The 20,427-nt window shown below is 35.1% G+C and overlaps 1 protein-coding gene across 50 annotated transcripts in view; it reads right to left on the reverse strand.

Moving 5' to 3' along the window:
- The window catches only part of TTN (titin), a 272,676-nt gene that overhangs the window by 114,744 nt on the left and 137,505 nt on the right, over positions 1-20,427 (reverse strand). For 28 of the 50 annotated variants that reach the window (XM_031651844.1, XM_031651839.1, XM_031651871.1 and 25 more), the window contains 31 exons: positions 19,041-19,124; positions 18,848-18,931; positions 18,642-18,725; positions 18,228-18,305; positions 16,777-16,860; positions 16,256-16,330; positions 16,058-16,141; positions 15,864-15,941; positions 15,417-15,500; positions 15,217-15,300; positions 15,025-15,108; positions 14,446-14,529; positions 14,279-14,362; positions 13,980-14,069; positions 11,403-11,486; positions 11,185-11,268; positions 10,972-11,055; positions 10,762-10,839; positions 10,272-10,355; positions 9,705-9,794; positions 9,359-9,436; positions 9,094-9,171; positions 8,788-8,871; positions 6,923-7,006; positions 6,600-6,680; positions 6,030-6,104; positions 5,455-5,568; positions 4,075-4,143; positions 1,770-1,850; positions 781-855; positions 83-172 (listed from right to left, as the gene is read on the reverse strand). In XM_031651844.1, coding sequence (XP_031507704.1) covers positions 83-172; positions 781-855; positions 1,770-1,850; positions 4,075-4,143; positions 5,455-5,568; positions 6,030-6,104; positions 6,600-6,680; positions 6,923-7,006; positions 8,788-8,871; positions 9,094-9,171; positions 9,359-9,436; positions 9,705-9,794; positions 10,272-10,355; positions 10,762-10,839; positions 10,972-11,055; positions 11,185-11,268; positions 11,403-11,486; positions 13,980-14,069; positions 14,279-14,362; positions 14,446-14,529; positions 15,025-15,108; positions 15,217-15,300; positions 15,417-15,500; positions 15,864-15,941; positions 16,058-16,141; positions 16,256-16,330; positions 16,777-16,860; positions 18,228-18,305; positions 18,642-18,725; positions 18,848-18,931; positions 19,041-19,124 — 2,574 coding nt within the window. Of the gene's footprint in view, positions 1-82; positions 173-780; positions 856-1,769; positions 1,851-4,074; positions 4,144-5,454; positions 5,569-6,029; positions 6,105-6,599; positions 6,681-6,922; positions 7,007-8,787; positions 8,872-9,093; positions 9,172-9,358; positions 9,437-9,704; positions 9,795-10,271; positions 10,356-10,761; positions 10,840-10,971; positions 11,056-11,184; positions 11,269-11,402; positions 11,487-11,645; positions 11,730-13,979; positions 14,070-14,278; positions 14,363-14,445; positions 14,530-15,024; positions 15,109-15,216; positions 15,301-15,416; positions 15,501-15,863; positions 15,942-16,057; positions 16,142-16,255; positions 16,331-16,776; positions 16,861-18,227; positions 18,306-18,641; positions 18,726-18,847; positions 18,932-19,040; positions 19,125-20,427 lie in introns of all 50 variants that reach the window. The other 22 variants (XM_031651869.1, XM_031651868.1, XM_031651867.1 and 19 more) reach the window with 17 other exon arrangements.

Consider the following 20,427-nt stretch of genomic DNA (forward strand, 5'->3'; position numbering starts at 1 on the left):
ATCTTTATGTCAGTGTAACAATATTTTAAATGATACATATTTGCATTTTTAGAGACAACTAAGAATGCCAGTAGATTTGTACCTTTTGTTGGTTCAGGAATCTTCCTTTCTCTTTTTGTAACAGTAGGTACTTCAACCTCTTCAACAGGTTTTGGAGGTGGTGGTTCTGGTACTTTAAGATAATAAGATTTTTTTTTAGTGTTAATATTTGAATATTTAGGGAGCAACTCATCTGAAATATCAATTTATTTTTCAAAAACTCTATTGATGGTTTTTTAAAAAACCTTATAGTTTATCAATTTCTATTTTATTTTCTTGACTCTGCTTTCATTTATTTTTCTTCCTTTTATTCCATCAACTTGTCTTCCACTCCCCATAGCTCTCTCCTTCTAAATCACTTCTATAATAGTTCCCAATAATTACACCCTTTGAGAAGAGGCTAATGATAAAAGCCAATCCATTTAAAAGCTCCCAGATTATGAAACCTTTGCTGACAACCTCCCATGAATAGCCACTTCATTATTTCAGTCATTTCTACTGGAGGAACTTAAGTTGCAAAGGAATGATAAGAATGAAGTGCAGGGAAATACATGAATGGATTTGGGAATTACTCTAAAACTATTTAAACAGAAAGCAGACAATGGAAAACAAAGACTACATCACAGATGAAGTATGAAGCCATGTTTACATCTAACTTCATTTATGTTTACAAGATAAACCTTTTGTTAAATGTCCATTTTGTTAAAAGATATTCTTACAAATTGTCACTGAGATTCCTACCTGCAGGTTTTTTAACTTTTTCTAGTTTTTTAGGTTCTACTTTAGGCTCTTCTTCTTCAGGTCTTTTTCTTAGAACTTTAAAGACAAAAAGGTTTATATGTAAACCAAGACAAACTAATGAAGATGTTGAATAAGCTTGACAAATGCAAATAATGTACAAAGCAAGGAAAATGAAAAAAAGCATGCTACCTAGCACTCTGGAAAGTAAGCATTTACACTAAAGTTTTTTCTTTTTTTTTTTGAATCAAAGGTTGTTACGTTAATTATAATAGCACTCAAAGTTACTTTGTTTCTGTCTTGATAGAGGGTATATTCTGAGACAAGTCTGTGGGAGAAACAGCTCCAACACAAAATAAATAATTTGAATAGCAACGAATTGTAATAATAATTAAATGTTAATGATTTAATGAGTATGTAAATAAGTAGAAAGTTTACTTAAGCAGAGATATCTAAAGAAAGGTAGCCTAAAAATCAGAATTCTATGTGAAGACAATGTTAGAACTTAATTCTTCATTTGACTATCTTGTTTCACATTCTTTAATATTGTATTAGTCGGAAAGAAATGTTCAGTTTTTTAAGGATGTTATTTATTAGTTGTGGTGATCCTGTGTCATGCTTTAAAACTGAATATTGAATTTAAGCTAAAGTAGTTTCATGTAAGGTATTTAATAGATTTAGTGTACTTTACTACATAATTTGGTTATGAAAATGGCAGTCATGGTTGTTGTTAGTTTAGAATATTATCAACTTAGTTATGCCTACTAACATTTTAAATTTCAAAATACTGTGAATGCTCACAAAATTTCTGTCTTTTTAAAAAAAAAAGATCTGGAAATGACATTTTTCTTAATTTTCAGTGAAACTACAAACAAATTTTGATAAATAGCAAACCAATTCAAAGAAAACCAAAGGACAAAAACATTTTGTAAGCTTTCAAGTTCATTTTTAAAATTACTTAACACTGACAGAATGGTCGAGAAATACTATACCGCTTTTCAGAACAACTTCTTCCTTTGGTTCAGGTTTACGTTCAGGAAGTAATTTGCGAACTTTCTTTTCACCTCCAGGCACTTAAAAGAATATGATTTCAAATTTTGAAGTGAATTTATATAAAAACGGAATTTCAACAAGAAAAATGTCTCTCCTAAAACTAGTTAACTGTAGTGCATTAAGTAACAATTTTCACTGCATATAAATACCACAGAATTTAAGTTTAAACGATACATTTCAAGTTATCTCCTCTGTATAAATATCTATACAGCCTTGTGATGAAATTCAACTCCATTAACTGCAGGCAAATGTATTCATTTTAAATGCTTGTAGAGGATGTTGCTCTGTACTGACTTTATGAATCTTTAATCAAATTATAGGGTCAGCATCTTTGTCCCAAACTGCAACTGCAGATTGTCCAAATTTACGATGTCACCTCCCCAACCACTAAATGTATGAAAATGAGACTGGCAAGTGTTAGTGCCATCATTCAGTCTTCTCCACTGAGGGCAGACGGTGGCCAAGCGTTCCGATTTGTGACTTTGATGCTGGGGAAGGGCCATATCTCACTTTCTGAACAGAAAAAGAGTATCCTTTCTTAAGATTTCCTTTTTGAAATAATACTGGATAAAATATTTAAAATTATAGAATTATAAAATCTCAAAGCTGGTGTTGGAAGCTCATTTTTCGTGAATAAGAAAATGTTCTTCATTCAAATTAAGGAATGCAAGGAATTCAAAATTAATTTCCTCTACAGTGAATACTGAGCATGGTGGGTGATGCTATTTTATAGAGCGGCCTCTTTTGCTATTACGGCCCTCACAGATTTGAATGGTGAAAGAAAGGAACACGTAGTGATTATTAAACCTTTTTCCTCTCTACTAATGTCAATTAAAATCTAATTTAGAACAGTATTTATTTGTATCATGTAACTATTTGCTCACTGTCAGAAAGCTGAATTTTTAGATATTTCTGTAAAATTTCCTATTTAGGGCTTCAAACAAGATATTTGCAACTCATTAAATTTTTTTATGTGATAAAGATAACATTGCTTAACTCTTATTTCAAAAATTTAAACCTGCAATAGGCAAATATGTATTTCATTTTGAATAATCATTTTTTTCTAATGCCAAATATTTTAAGTAAAAATTTTACAGTTAAACATTACATATTTTATCCAGGATAAATTGTGTTGGCCTTCAATACTATTTTAAAGGTACCAATCTTCTTAGTAACTATTTTTATTGCTCAAACCCAGAAGGAAGCACATGCATCTAATTAATGTAAAGCGAGGAGGCATAATATAGATTTTCTTTACTGATATAAATGGACATAGTGAAAATATATCTGTGCGTTTTTTATATTATTATTTTATTTTAAAAATCTTATTGATATTTGAGAACCCACCATTGTAGCTATTATTTTTAAAGTCATTATATGTGATTATGTGCTATTTAAATGTTTATGATCAATATCCATGATAACATTATTTTGTAATCTCCCCTTTATGAAATCAGGAAATGTATATTTATATGGATGACTTTTTTCCCCAAAATTTCAGAGTGACCAGAAACAGTCTTAATTTCTAGGTCTGAATGTGTTGATTACTTGAACAGAACACTGCTACCCACTAGAAAAATTAAGTTTATTTTTGATAGATGTTTTCTAGACTCTTATAATTCATTTAGTTTTCTTTAGGGTCTAATTTTAGATGAGACCTTATTAGGGAAAATACTGTTTACAGAAAAATACATTTTAAAAATTACCTACAGTAATAAGGAAATTTTTCTGAAATGTGAATTCTGTACACCTCAGAGAATGCCTTAGAGCCAGTGAGAAGAGACTGACACGAAAGTCCTAAGGAAATCCCTACAAATAACCTTAATAATATAAAAGAAAGATAGGACTTATTTTTAATGCTTATTACATTGGCTAAAATGCTTATGTCAGGGAAATGTCAAAACAGTTTACTAATAGCTCTCAGCATTTTAATCTCACATGTCTCTTGGTATCAATTTTGGCTAACCAGTAAAATTTGATATTTTTAAGTTTAGGAAAATGCAAGAAGACATATGCAGATGAGACGAAGATAGACCATGTCTATGCAATGTATGAAAGGGATGGGAGACAAAGGAAGCCACACTTATGAGCCAGGACCATAAAAGCCACAGAAATATAAGAAATGAATGGGACTACTCTCTGATGATTGAAAAAGAGAGACAGAACATTCAATGGAGGCAGAAAGAGCGAGGAGTCAGGAAAAGGGCTACCACGTAAGTATGTATTTTTCAGCCTGTGAAATACCTTTCAGAGGTGTAAGCTCCACTTTTTCTGGAACCTCAGGTTTTTCAGGAACTTTCTTCTTTGGAACAGCTTTAAAGAATATGATTTTACTTTTATTGTTTGTATATTTAATCTGAAGCAAGTGATTAACTTTCTACTCCAAGAATCAAAACCAAGCTTTGCTTATAACCAGAAAGCATTAATAACAGCCAAGAACAGCTTCCAAAGAACATACAAGCAGCATTCAAACCATGAAAATAGACTGCAGTTTTACTCCAAAGCTCAGTAGTTAATTAAAGACCGGCAGAGAAATAAGGCAATTTTTGTTATTGGCAAGAGGAAGAAATTTTCCTTTGAGCATACATTTTACGTTAAGGGAAATGTATTTATGTGTGTGTCCTCATGGAGTGTCAATTAACAGATGGGTGGCCTTTCAAGAGGTGCTAGAGGGTCCCCCTAAAGGCCATGAGGGTTGTAGAGGGCAAGAATCACCAGCAGCAATGTCTTATGCTGGAAGACTCTGGTTTGAAGATACATAGGTCTGTATGGGGAAAGTGCATATCTAAGATTACATCTAGATAATTTTAGATTGGGGAATCATATGACATCACAAGACAACTTTTTGTTAAAATAAGAATAATATGTTTTTGCCAGTTTGTTTCAGCTTTTAAAGAAACTGATATTTTTAAAATTAAGTAACATTGTGTCAATTCATAGAAAAATCAAAATATAAGAAGATGGAAGGGAAGTTTAATAATAGGAAGGGATGCTGGATACCAAATGTCTTCATAACCACTCTTTCCAGCTCCCCTGAGAACCACACAGAACACTTCTTTAAGTTGCAAGAAAAAAAAAAAAGATAGGGGAACAGTAACAAGTCATTCATATGCTTTCCTTTCATGATATATAGGCACATATCAGCTATTGGAGATCATAACTATATTACTTGTAATATATTTAAAAGCACATGCAATTCTTTAAGAACAAAGTTTTGGCTTTTAAGTAAATGTGTTACTGCAATATTGAAAATATCTTGCAAAGATTTCTTATACATTCGTTAAGCATAAGACCACAATGATATGTATAGCAATCAGGCTTTGAAATCAGAAAACTCTTTTCTCCCCACTCCACAAAAGAAAGTTAATTGGATAGCCCCTGCATTCAGATATCCCGATGACACTATCAGTGTACTTTCTGACTTTTGCAGCAGCAGGCATGACATGACAAGCAACCCAGGAACCATGGGGCAGCAGAAGACACAACTGTATGCAATCTCACAGTACAATCATGTCTGAAAAAGTACACACTTCTAAAAGTCATACATTTCTTGCAAGCATCATTTCAGATGGCTGGATAGAAGTTTGAAGCAGGCTAATAAAACTTTGGAAGTGGTATTTTTACCTTTAAGTTGGAATATTTTCTCCTTCACATCTTCCTTAGGTGGAGCAGGTGGCGGAGCTGGGGGTCTTGGTTTGAGTTTTGGTTTCTCAATAACCTTCTTTTCAGGTTCAGGTTCTTGAAAGAGTATTTCAGAGGTGTTAGTATATGTATATGTTAGCATGGGGATATGTAGTATATTTAATAGAAATTATATATATAATTTCTATTTTATATATACACACACATATATACATATATATATATGAAGTAAAAAGTTTACTTTTTAAGGTACATAATACCAGTATCCGACACAAAACACAGAACATAAAACATAAAAATATCAACCCTTTACATAGATGATGAGAAATACAGCAAAGGCACCAATAACAACAACAAACAGAGCATCCAGACAAGCCATAATTGACATGAGATAAACAGTACAAGTTATATGGAAACCTAAGAATGAGGTTCACATTTAAAACGAAGAATACATACAAATGGGAACAGACATACTACATATGTACAACAACATAAACCGTATACATTTAAAGAGAAAGAATATGATAAAGAAGATTTAAGTCCACTGGCTTGAATACCTTTTACTGGTATTTCTTCAGGCTGTGGTTCAGGTTCAGGCTCTTCAGGTTTAACGTACTTTTCAATTTCACGTTCTTTAAAGAATTTTGACAAAGGATACGAGGTTGTAAAGTTCTTCAAAAAGACTCATAGAAATTTCACATTGATGCAAAGATTACAGTCACAAAATAAAAATATACAATTCATACAAATTCACGTATAGAAAAATTCACATATAAGAAAAAGTTCTTATACTTGAACTGCCTATTAATTAGATTATTCAATGTATATTGATGGCAAATGAGATGAGTTTTAAAATTTGATACTGTGTTATCATTTGGGGATCCAAGGCAATTATTCCATTTTGCTTCAGTAAACTGTACCTTTTGGAATTTATAATTACCAACAAGAGTAACCAAATTAAAGATTATAATTTGAAAGAAGTGTAACTATTTCAAAAATAAAGCAGTCAAACATGCTAGACAGATCTTGTATATAATTTCAAGAAGGAATAGTGTCCTGTAAATGCTTTTGTAATTCTAACAGTAATCTTCAGGAGATTAAAAAAATATATATATATATATATATACCTTCAACAGGGGGAGTCTCTTTTCTACCAATGGTTATAGATGCTTTTTCTTCATATATTATTTCCTCAGGAGTCTCTTCAACTTTAAAAAATATAGTGTTTTATTTTAGACTATATTTAGAACAGAATACTGCAACTACTATTCTAACATATCAACCTAGCTACATTAAATAACACTCTATAACAGATTATTCAGATGACCCCCAAATATCAATAACTTCAATACATGAGACAGACAGACAAATACATAAGATTCATCTACAATCAAAGCAAGAGGATGAAGACAATTGTCATCTTTACAAGATTTATGGAGAAGCCATGTACCTTCAGCAGGTGGAGCTTCTGGCTCTGCAGGGATAGGCACAGACACTTCCTTTTCTGGGATGATTTTCTCGGGCACTTTGGGCACTTTAAAGATATGATTTTGTTTACTATTAAGAATTTAGAAGACATGCAAGACTGTCTAAAGAGCAGGCAAAGAATGCAGGGGCAAGAGCTTCATCTTAGAAGATTTCATGGGGAAAATGGCTTCTGAGACATGGCACCGTTTTGGACATCCTAATTTTATATATGAATCTTCTCAGCCTTCTTCATTTGCTTCTAGTCCTCTGTGTACCCTTAAATGAAGATGTTTTCCCACTGGTCTAACTTCGACACTTAAAAAAATTTGCTGTACATTTTCTGAGTAATTGTTCCTTCATACTCAATTCTTATTTCCGTGTGAATGACTTTAAGCTACATCTGTAGGCCTGATCTCTTTCTTAAGCTCCTGAGGCATACTCCCAACTTTTATGCTTTAAAGGTGAAAAATACATCTACCATCTTCCTCTAACATGTGTTCAGAGACCCAGTGAACCATTCTTTTGGCCATCTAGCTTTAAACCTTACAATGATCTTGGGCTCCTCAATTTCCCTAATGGTTTTGACAATGGTCAGAGGCCACTCAGTCTCCATCTCTCTCAAACCCAGTGCCCCTTTTCATTTCTACCACCACGGATCTTGTCCAACTCTTAAAGACCTTAAATAATTACAATGGGTCTTTACTATTTAGCAGCTGAAATTGCTGTCAGTTACCTTTCTAAAGCCCAAATCCTGTTAATATGTAAGCCTGCTGCAAAACCTTTGAAGCTTCCTATTGACTATAGAAAAAAGTACAAGCCTTTTTCTAGCATTTGAAGTACTCCAAAATATGACCCCATCTTTATATCTGGTATTATCTTTCAAGACATTCCACAGTCAATCCATACTCAAATTGTATAAGTTTACTTGAAAGTCCTTGAACATTCTAGATCCTTCTATCTCTGTGCCTTTCAATATGCTCTTCTCTTTCCATAGGATATCATGTCCTCAATTTCTTTCTTTTTTTTTTTGAGACAGAAGCTCACTGTGTCGCCCAAGCTGGAGTGCAGTGGCATGATCTCGGCTCACTGCAACCTCTGCCTCCTGGGTTCAAGAAATTCTCCTGCCTCAGCCTCCCAAGTAGCTGGGATTACAGGCACATATCACCATGCCCAGCTAATTTTTGTATTTTTAGTGGAGATGGGGTTTCACCATGTTGGCCAGGCTGGTCTTGAACTCCTGACCTCAAGTGATCCAACCACCTCGGCCTCCCCAAGTGTTGGGATTACAGGCGTGAGCTACCACATCCGGCCTCATTTCCTCAATTTCTACATGTAAAAGTCCATCAAAATTTAAATTCAATTATTCCATACAACTTCCCATGATGCCTCTGCCTGAAAGTAATCTTTTCTTGCCCTGTGTTTCTGCAGCCCTTTGTATTCACTTGCTATGTGTAATCACTTCCTGTGTGTATTAGAGTCCTGTTATCTTTCTATCCTCTCACTGGATTTAACTTACTTGAAGATAAGATCAGGCCTTAATTTTTCTAATATGATGTCTTGTTAATGGTCTACATTCAACAAAATATGTTGAATTGAGCTGTTTGACACATTGAATGAGAGGTTCTTTCCTACTAGTTGTAACCATGTGATATATCACAGCACAACTGAATCCCATTCATTTTTTCACTCCTGCTTGTCTGTTTCATTTTTTCCCCTTCATTATTTCCCTTTTTTCTGTGCAATGTGGTTTTAACATAAATTCACAATCAGTATGTTTTTCTCTAAGACCTATTATTAACATGCTTAAATAGCAGTTAGAGAAATCTATTTTTTCTTCATGGTAGGTACCTTTTTCTGGAAGAACTTCTGGTTTTTTGGTAACAGGCACAGGTTCTTTCCTTACTGGAACAAGTTTCTTGGGCACCTCAGGCACTTTGAAGATATTAGTTTTGTTTTAAAAAGAGTATTTAAAAACATTTTTAAATATTAAGAATAAAAAACCTGCATTTATTGGAGCAGCATTAAAATTAATGAAAGCAAAATAAGGAAATTTTTGTCCTTAGTTATGCAGTGACAACGAGGACAACTTATTGGATTCCACTTTAAGATATCAGAATATTTTCTTTTTTATGATGCCAATGATGATGTGAATACCTTTAGCTGCTGGTGTTTCTGGCTTCTTAACAGTTGGGACCTTCTTCACTGGAACAACTTTCTTTGGCATCTCAGGTTCTTTAAAGATATTAGTAGCATTTAATAATACAAAGTTGCAAGATGTAAGATATACATACAAGTTTATTGAACACCATAACATATAGGTAAGAGTTAACAAACATATGATATAACACAACACACAATAAGAAAAGAGTGTAAAATTGTAGACACCACAAAAATGAAGTATTCATTGTAACATGAGTACCTTTAGGAGGTGGTGCTTCTGGTTTTTTGATGACAGGAACTTTCTTCTCTGGGATGATCTTCTTGGGCTCTTCAGGCACTTGAATAATAGGAATTTCTTTCAGAATTAGGTGATTACAATGAAAAATGTAATGCTAATGAATGAATTAAAAGCCACACATATTTCTTGGTATATGTGGGACCAAATTCTGTGGGACCAAAGTTTTATGTGTAGAAATGACTTTTGTTCTTAATGTAGTCAGATTTCAGGCAACAAGGTACAAGACTGATATTTTACCTTGAAGAAGATATATAGACACAAAAATGAAATGACTGTATTTTCCCATACAGTGAATTCTGCTTCGTACCTGCTGGAGGTGGGGCTTTTGGTTCCTCCTCTTCTGCAACAAGTACCGGCTCTTCCTCTTCAGGAGCAATTTCCTCAGGTTCTTCATATACTTTAAAGATATTAGTTAATTTTATTTCAATGTATGGAACAATATTCTAAGATGGACAAACACTAAACACGACACATAGTAATCTTGATTTCTTCTTTTGTTTCAATTAATACCTTCTCTTATTTTTGTTAAGATAAAATCTCTCATTTGCACTAACTTCTTCGTCTATTGATTCGAATGCTTGCAAAGCCCTTTTAGTGTTTAATGTCATTTATAATCGTTAGTTCTCCTGTCTTACTTTCTGTGTACATTGGAGAAGCTTTGTTTAATACAGCTTACTATGACTTATGTAGATACTGTGGACCAATAACCCAAAATAGATTTGAGATTGGAGCTAATTTAGAATGATGAATTAAGACAAATAATTAAAGGTTAGAAAATGACCAAGAAATAATGAGTTAGGAAGGAAGAAGAACAAAGCTTAAATTAGAAATAGTCGCAAGTGGCAAGGTCATTAATGATCGGTCTCACGTGTACCTTCTGGGGGAGGAGACTCCACTCTTTCCGGAACAGGAACAGCTGGTTTCTCTTCCAAGACAGGTTTCTTTGGCACTTCTGGCACTTTAAAGATATTAATTAGTTTTTATTATGAGTAGTTGAGAAGTATATTAAATTTATACCACATCTACTTCACATTTTGCTCAAATAACCCAGGGACAGATCCAAGAACAAATTTCACAATAAGGTCAGTGATCTGTCTTTGGATCCTCATATAGTGGGGAGGAAAATATGGCCTATTAAAAATAAAAAAACCAAGTTAGTAAACTTTTCCAATGCTTGTAATAAGTAAATATATCACTTTTAAAAGTCAGTGGTGCTATTAAAAAAGCATTTACACCCTAAAAATCCAGAATGACAGTTTTGTAGTTGTAGATTTAAGAGGATTGGCAAATAAAGGGTTTGATAATAGGTGACTTTTTAGACAACGGTGAGTGCTTTTCTGCAGAATCTCATTAGTGACATGTACCTTTTGCTGGTGGGACTTCTGGCTTTTTGGGAACAGCTACTTTCTTTTCTGGAACAACTTCTTTTGGAACTTCAGGCACTTCAAAGATATTAGTATTTTAACATTAGAAACAATCACCAGTAAACATCCATCACATTTACACAGAACAAAACCCTTTTAGAAGCTGGGGGCTCCATCTGCCTCCATCAAACAGTGGAAAGCTACATATACCTTTAGCAGGTGGGGCTTCTGGCTTTTTGGGAACCACTGGAGGCACCTTCTTTTCAGGAACAACCTCCTTGGGCACCTCAGGCACTATAAAAGATATTAGTAGTTGTTTAAGCTCATGGTTTCAATGAAATGTGAAAATCATGAAGCAGAACAGTGGAATATGGCATTTTAAAGACAGTTTTTTGATAGGGAGTTAGTGGCAGTGAGGAATACCTTTCACCGGTGGTGGTTCAGGTTTTTTGGCAACGATAGCAGGTGCTTTCTTTTCTGGGACAGGTTTCTTAGGTGGCACGGTCACTAAAGAATTAGAAGGTATGTTTTAGAAAGAATGAAGATTGAGAAATGAGACAAAAGCTCAGAGCGCCCAGAATTATCGGGGCAGGAAGGGGAAAGAGCGGCCGACGTGTCCCAGCAGCTTTCTTGCCAGGTACCTTGTGGAGGCGCAGCCAGCTCTGGCTCTTCCACAACTTCAGCAGGAGGCTCTTCCGGGGCAACTTCCTCAGGCTCCTCAAAAGCTTTAAAGACATGAGCTCATTTTAATGCCAGAATTGACTAAAATACATGCAATAGTTTCCAAAAAAAAAAAAAAAAAAAAAAAAAAAGAAAGGTTTTTACAACACTAAGGAGAGAGTTTGTATTTTAGAAAACAGTAATTTGAATACTTTCATTATTACCTTCTGGAGGAGGACTTTCCGGTTTGGGAGGGATAGCTTCAGGCACCTTCCTTTCTGGGACAGCTGCCTTTGGCACCTCTGGGACTTTAAAGATAGTAGTATTTTCATTATTAGACAAAGTAAAGACAAACAAACAATATCAAACACAGCAACATGAGGGTGTCTACCTTTGTGGGTGGCACTTCAGGCTTTTTAGGAGGAGCCACTGGCACTTTCTTTTCAGGAACAACTTCTTTGGGAACCTCCACTATGAAGATATTAGTGAGAAAATTATATTTAAGGCATTAGAAATTTACAGAAAATGTTTTCCGGTGAAGTTTACGATCTTCGGAAGCCTAAAATCAGTGATAAATACCTTTAACAGGTGGGACTTCAGGCTTTTTAGGAGGAGCCACTGGCACTTTCTTTTCAGGAACAACTTCCTTGGGAGCTTCTGGAACTTAGAAGATATTGGTAGTACGTTTTAAGTTATAGAAGACCATTAGGAAAAATAACACAAAAGGTAGAGAGAGATCTTCCTGAGCTTAAAGTCAATGACAAAATACAGCACAACAGGTGGCACTTCAGGCTTTTTAGGAGGAGCCACTGGCACTTTCTTTTCAGGAACAACCTCTTTGGGAGCCTCTGGCACTTAAAAGATATTAGTGAAATTACATTTAGGGGTTATCAAGACCACCAGAAAAAATATTTTGAAGAACAGAAGAGTTTGATCTTCACCTGAAGCCTAAAGCCAGTGACAAATACCTTTAACAGGTGGGACTTCAGGCTTTTAGGGCAAGGGCACTTTCTTTTCACGAATAACCTCTTTGGGAACTCTAGCGCCAAAAGATATTAGTGAAATTACATTTAGGCATTATGAAGACCACTAGAAAAATATCTTCAAGAACAGAAGAGTTCAATCTTCTGAAGCCTAAAGCCAGTGACAAATACCTGTAACAGGTGGGACTTCAGGTTTTTTAGGAGGAGTCACTGGCACTTTCTTTTCAGCAACAACTTCTTTGGGAGCCTCTGGCACTTTAAAGATATTAGTAAAATTACATTTAGGGGTTATGAAGTCCACTGGAACAAAATATATTCAACTGCAGAAGAATGAGATCTTCTGAAGTCTAAGGTCAGTGACAAATACCTTTAACAGGTGGGACTTCAGGCTTTTTAGGAGGAACCAAGGGCACTTTCTTTTCAGGGACAACTTCTTTGGGAGCCTCTGGCACTTAAAAGATATTAGTAAAGTTACATGTAGAGCTATGGAGACTACTAAAAAAAATATACAGCAGAGGAACTGGATGTTCTGAAACTTAAGGTCAAATGACAAGTACCTGTAACAGGTGGAACTTCTGGCCTTTTAGGAGGTACCAGTGTTTTCTTTTCTGGGGCAATTTCTTGTGGAACTTCAGGCACTTGAAAGATATTAGTAGTTTTTCACTTAGGTTAATCAGATAAATGGACTGAAATATTTCCAAGATCAGAAGAGATATTTCTTCTGCAGAAAAAGGACAGGGGTGAAAAATACCTGTGGCAGGTGGGGCTTCTGGTTTTTTGGGCGGAGCCTTGGGAACTTTCTTTTCTGGGACAACTTCTTGAGCTTCAGGCACTTGAAAGATATTAGTAGTTTTAGACTTCAGTTAATGAAGAGAAATGGGCTAAAATTGTTTACAGTAGGAGAGAAGATATCTCTTCTGCAGAATGAAGTCAGGGCTAAAGTGTACCTGGGACAGTTGTAACTTCTGGTTTTTTGGGTGGAGCCATGGGAATTTCTTTCTCTGCGGCTTCTTGAGGAACTTCTGGCACTTGAAAGATATTAGTAGTTTTATACTTAGGTTAATGAAGAGCAATGGACTAAAATTGTTTTCAGGAATGGAAGAGAGATTTCTTCTGCAGGATAAGGTTGAGCTGACATGTACCTGTAACTGGGGGGGCTTCTGGTTTTTTGATTGGTGCCTTGGGAATTTTCTTTTCTGGGACAACTTCTTGAGCAGCTTCAGGTACTTGAAAGATATTAGTATTTTTATAGTTTATGAATGGTGAAGGCATATTTTACAATGATTGTGAGGGGTACAGAGAATAAGTTTTTCTTAACAGAGGAGTGGGAATAAATACCTTTTGCTCGTGGGGCTTCCGGTTTTTTGGGCACAGCCACAGATACTTTCTTTTCAAGTACAACTTCTTTAGGAGCTTCAGGAACTTTGAAGATATTAGTATCTTTTAGTTAGAAGCTATAAAGGGGGAATATCGACTCCACATTGACCCAAGCAAATACAACTTGTTAGATCCGCAGACTTTTCTGTACACTCTTTCCCCAGGCCCCCCGGACTGACAGTGTGTAATGATACCTACCTTTAGGAGGTGGAGCTTCTGGCTTTTTGGGAGGAGGCACTGGTACTTTCTTTTCTGGGACCACTTCCTTCGGTGGTAGCACTTCAGGCACTTCAAAGATATTTGTAATTTATGTTTAGAAAAGGTGAAAACAATAGATGCCTTTTGCATATAAGCACACACCAAGATATTTTGGATAGCAGTTGACATTTGTTTTATTTAGAATTATATCATCTTTAAGTAGCAGGATTTTTAACATATAATTTCCTAGTTAAAATAACAATCATTTTTCTCCTATAGTTTGTATAGCTTTCGCATACCTTCTGGGGGAGGACTTTCCGGTTTGGGAGGGATAGCTTCGGGCACTTTCTTTTCTGGGACAGCTGCCTTTGGCACCTCTGGGACTTTAAAGATATTAGTATTTTCATTATTAGACAAAGTAAAGACAAACAAACAATATCAAACACAGCAACATGAGGGTGTCTACCTTTTGTGGGTGGCACTTCAGGCTTTTTAGGAGGAGCCACTGGCACTTTCTTTTCAGGAACAACTTCTTTGGGAGCCTCAGGCACTTGAAAGATATTAGTGAAATTATATTTAGGCATTATGAAGACCACAAGAAAAATATTTTCCAGAGCAGAAGGACGTCTTTAGGAAGCCAAAATCAGTGTCATCACAACAGTGCTGGGACTTCCCAAGGGCTTTTAGGAGGAGCCACTGGCGCTTTCTTTTCAGGAACAACTTCTTTACAGAACCTCAGGCACTTGAAGATATTAGTGAAATTATATTTAGGCATTATGAAGACCACAAGAAAAATATTTTCCAGGCAGAAGAGTTTGATCTTCGGGAGCCTAAAATCAGTGATAAATACCTTTAACAGGTGGGACTTCAGGCTTTTTAGGAGGAGCCACTGGCACTTTCTTTTCAGGAACAACTATTTTGAAGTCAGGCACTTGAAAGATATTAGTGAGAGAAATTATATTTGGAAAGAGTATATGAAGACCACTAGAAAAATATTTTCCAGAGCAGAATAGATCTTCTGAAGCCTAAAGTTAGTGATGAATACCTTTAACAGGTGGGACTTCAGGCTTTATAGGAGGAGCCACTGGCACTTTCTTTTCAGGAACTACCTCTTTGGGAGCCTCTGGCACTTAAAAGATATTAGCAAAATTACATTTAGAAGTTATGAAGATCACTAGAAAAAATATCTTCAAGAGCAAAAGAATGAGATCTGAAGCCTAAGGTCAGTGGCAACTACCTTTAACAGGTGGGACTTCAGGCTCTTCAAGAGGAGCCAAGGGCACTTTCTCTTCGGGGATAACCTCTTTGGAAGCTTCTGGCACTTAAAAGATATTAGTGAAATTACATTTAGGTGTTATGAAGACAGACCACTAGAACAAAATATTTTCAAGAGCAGAAGAATTAGGTCTTCTGAAGCCTAAAGTCAGTGACAAATACCTTTAACAGGTGGAACTTCAGGTTTTTTAGGAGGCACCACCAACACTTTCTTTTCCGGGATTATCTCTTTGGGAGCTTCGTGCACTTGAAAGATATTAGTATTTTTACACTCAGAAAATACAGAGACGACTAGATAGATACACAGACATTTTCAAGAACAAAAGAGCTCTTCTTTTTCCCCTGAGCCTGAGATCAGTGGTAACAAGTTCCCATAATAGGTGACGTTTCAGGTTTTAGAGGAGGAACTTCTGGTACTTTGTTTTTGGTAGCCATTTCTTTGGGAGATTCAGGCAGTTTGAAGATATTAAAACATTTACACTTGAGTCACAAGAGTCAACACAGACATGATTCACATGTACACATCAAAATAATCTTCAAGGCTGGAAAGGTGGTCCTTTCTATCACCCCACCCACTATCCCACCATAAAGGGACATTTAAGAATGTACCTTTGACAGGTACAACTTCAGCCCTTTGGGGAAGATGCATTTTCCTTTCCGTGATAACTTCTTTGAGAGCCTCCGGCACTTTGAAGATATGAATAATTTTACATTTAGAAGTTACAAGAATCAACACAATCAAGAAACACATTTATACAAGAAAAGACATTTTCCCACCCCTCTAAGCTTCCAGCAAGATATACCTTCATCAGGAAGGACTTCGGGCTTTCTGAGAGGAACCACAAGCGTTTTCTGTTCAGGGACAATTTCTTGAAGAGCTTCAGGCACTTTAAGAAATTAGTAGTTTTATGTTTAGTGTTATGCAGATCACTAGGAATAGCAAAAATATTCTCAAAACTAGAAGAGCTAGTTCTTGACCCTGAGAGCATGGTGATTTGTACCTTTAACTGATGGGGGTTCTCTTTTTTTGGAAGGAACTCTCTTTGCAGGAATAATTTCTTGAGGAACTTCGGGCACTTGAAAGATATTAGTAGTTCACATTTAAGAATTAAAATTATTAATGGAAAACAGTAACCACAATAAGTTAGCAAATATAACCACATTTTCTTCTCTTTCCTCCATCCTCCCTTTGCTCAACCAATAGGCTTAGTCTTTTAAGGGGTTAGTGGATCCTTGAGAAGAGGTGCTCCCCCTCCTCCAGAACCTCACAGAGTTCTTGCGACACTTTACACTCTCATTATAAAGGATTTGTTGAATGAATACTTTCAGCAGGAGGGTTTTCTGTTTTGGCAGAAACAGCCACAAATATTTTGTTTTTAGAGGAAAGTTCTTGTGGAACCTCAGACACTTTAAAGATATTAGTATGTTTATATTTAGCATTTATGAAGAGTATTAGAAAAAAACATAGTTTTAAGAGCAGAGGACATAATTTCTTCTTCCACATTTGTTCAGGGTAACGTACTTTTCATACGTGGAGTTTCTGGCTCTTCAGGTACATCCTCAAACATTTTCATTTCAGGAACAACTTCTTTCATAGCTTCAGGTGCTTTGAAGATATTAGTATTATGGTTAGAGGTTAAAAGGATCAGTGGAGACATTAATTAAATGAGCTGAACCAAAGTGATTTTTATGGCTACAAAGATGATTCCTTTAAAGAATCTGAGAAGGTATAAAATCTTGAGGAGAGGAACCAAATATTAATTGTCTTTGTTTATTATTCTCCAGTTCCCTAGCACCCTGTACATACTAACCACTATTAAATATTATTAAATAAATGAAGGAAGGGATGATAGGATGAATGATACCTTTAGTGAGAGGTATTTCAATTTCAAGGGGAGCAGCCATGGGTGTTTCCTTTACAGGGACAACTTCTCGAGGTGATTCAGGCAGTTTAAAGATATGAATGCATTGTACTTTGGAGTTATGAAGAGGAGTAAAGAGTTTCCATCATAACTGCACATGCAGAACGTTCCAGATGGGAACCTTCTCCCACTCCCTGCCCCCAGAATCAGATTCTTTTGTAGCAGTGTTTTTGGTTATGAGTGGCTGTTTTCTTGGTCACCTCAGACACTATCAATATTAGTAATTTTATTTCTTGGAGTGGTAGATGCATAGAAAATTAGATCATGGAAAGTGGAAACATTGATTATAATTAATGCTATACCTCTGGCTATTACATTGAGAACAACAAATTACAGCCACTTTGAAAAATCTAGGTTGGCTTTTTTTTGCATCTACACCTTCGACACCTTAAAAAGGTGAGTGTTTTTCCAGTTTAGGAGAGGGGAGAACAACCAAAAGATTCCAGACTGAGAAAAAATATCAAAATATTCAGATATTCTTTAAATTACAGAATACCATGGGTGTTATGATGCGATTATTGTTCCAGAGGTTTTAAAGCTTTTCCATGTTTTGACTTATCTAAAGATATTCAAAATGAAAAAAATGTATGATGCTTGAAAAATAAAAGGCAATGAGAGGAGCAAATGAACACTGAGGGGAGAGTTCCAGCTTTAACTGGAATTATTTTTGCTTTGGTTGGAGGATATTCTGGGAGGTGTTCTAATCTTGTAGAGATATTACAGATCAACTTCACACTGAATTAAATATTTTCTTTTCTTTAAGACATGTTTTGATCATAATGTGTGTATATATGTTTTCTCTGGAGTCCTCTTGAAAATACACTGACTCAACTATCTTTCATGTATATAAGTTAAAGGCATTTTTCCTCTATTGTATCTTGAGTGACTCACTGGGACATGTATACATTTGGGTGAGCTTCTACTTGGAGGATCCATCTATGAAATGATTTCCTCTGTAGCCACTGTGGTTTAAAAGATATTAGTATTTTTACATGTGTTAAGTACAACTGCAAACATGAGATTAAAAAGCTGACTTTCTTCCAACTTGTACCTGTTGGTGATGGTGTTTTTCTTCTTTTAACAATAGGAGTTTCTTCCTCTGGAATGACTTCCTTGAAGACTTCAAACTCTTTAAAGATATTAGTATTTGTTTTTTAATTGAGAAAAGGCAAAGGCATAAAGACATGACATACTAAGAAAGTTAGATTTGTTAATATCATTTCAGAGATCTTTATGCTAGAAATGTTATTTTTGTTCTAATATTTTATCTTTGTATATTATATGTGTGGGATTTGACTTTCTTGGGGGCAAGTCATAGATCATTCTTTTTTGTGGGTGTATCAGATCCTTTAAAGACAGTATTTTAACATTAGAGGTTGTGAGAATGTATATTAAACATTAAACATTTTGCAGACTGAAGACAGTATATTTTCTTCTTTAGATTTTCCTAACTAGAGAATTATACCTTCAGTTGGAGGATGTTCTGGAATTTCAGGAATAGCCTCAGGTACCTCCACCTCTGGAAAAACGCCTTTGGTTGTATCAGGTTCTTTAAAGATATTAGTAGGTTTACATTTAAAACTTGTAAAAACAGTAATTTATATAAAGCATGCAATGTTTGAGTCATAAAGCCAAAGATATTCATCTGGGTTTGATGTATTTGAAATATACCTTTCGTTGCTGGTGTTTCTCTCTTTTTAGGAATAGTCACATATATTTTGTCCTCTGGAACAACTTTCTTGGGTGGCTCAGGCACTTAAAAGATATGAGTATAGTTATATTTATAAATGGTGAAGAAACATATGGAGCTTTTTAAAAGGAGCCAAAAAATAGTTTTTCTTCAGACTGGATCATTGTTATATACCTTTTGCTAGTTTGGGTTTTGTCTTTTGAGGTTGAGTCACAAGTACTTTTTCTTCTAGGTATGCTTCTTCAGATGCTTCATAAACTTTAAAGATATTAGTATTCAAATAATTAGGATGTTTCAAGGTGGATAAAGAATTGTATTAAGAAAAATATAATATATAATACCACATTCATCACCAAAATTAATAGTAGTACATAGAGGCGAATTAGTGGCTAGAATCCATTGGCTGGGGATAGCCTCATTCCCAGTTTCATGATATAAGACTGTAAGCATTTCTCTATGATCATGATAATAAAATGGATGAATTGTTCAGGCAAGGACTATATAATTCTTCATTTTGCCTTGAGAAAGTTATTGGTAAAATTGTCCTATTGGTCTTATTTTTAATGGATTTGTTCATAAAGAACAGGGAAGATACTGAATTGCACATTGAGAATTCTCCTGTATTTGACCTACTAGAAATTCAGTAAGTCTTTTCCCTTTCTAGAAGCTTCATTATTTATATTTTCAAATCACATCTAATATATGGTTTCACAATTTAACATGAATGTAAAAGCCATTTAGGGCTTGGAGGCAGAAAATTTAAAAAATTAATTATTTAGAAAATAAGGCAAATAAAGACAACAAAAATTTCTCCAGTTTTTAGAAGAAAAACTGGCTGAAAACAATAACTAACGTCAAGAATAGAAAGAATATTCAAAGAAGGAAGTGATTATATTCTTTTATCCCAACTTAGTATATATAACAGGATGAACAACAAAAAAGTTGAGTTTCATCAGGAAATTTTTTAGATTTAAAAAAATGGAAGAGGGCTGGGTGTAGTGGCTCATGCCTATAATCCCAGCACTTTGGGAGGCTGAGGAGGGTGGATCACCTGAGCTCAGGAGTTTGAGACCAGCCTGACCAACATGGTAAAACGCCATCTCTACTAAAAATACACAAAATTAGCCGGGCTTGGTGGTGGGCGCCTATAATCTCAGCCACTTGGGAGGCGGAGGCAGGAGAATAGCTTGAACCCAGGAGGCAGAGGTTGCAGTGAACCAAGATTGCACACTCCAGTCTGGGTGCGACAGAGTGAGATTCCATCTCAAAAAAAAAAAAAAAAAAAAAAAAAAGGAAGAATATTTTGACTACTGTCATTTTTACTATTCAGGTTGTTGAACAGTATTCTATTCACAATATTTTACTATTTGGATTATTTCATCATTCAAATTATTTAATCCTAATTTTGTATCAAAGCAAAAAAAAAAAAAGTATTGAGAATTCTTTTGAGGTTTGAGTGGCCTTGTAAACCTATGGTCCTTTGAGCAGTTTTGCCAAAATGTTTCCAATTATGGTTGTCAAGAGTAAAAAAATAATAATGGTGAAACATTTTGATTTTATA

This window comes from Papio anubis, chromosome 10 (assembly GCF_008728515.1).
Source record: "Papio anubis isolate 15944 chromosome 10, Panubis1.0, whole genome shotgun sequence".
Lineage (NCBI taxonomy): Eukaryota > Metazoa > Chordata > Mammalia > Primates > Cercopithecidae > Papio > Papio anubis.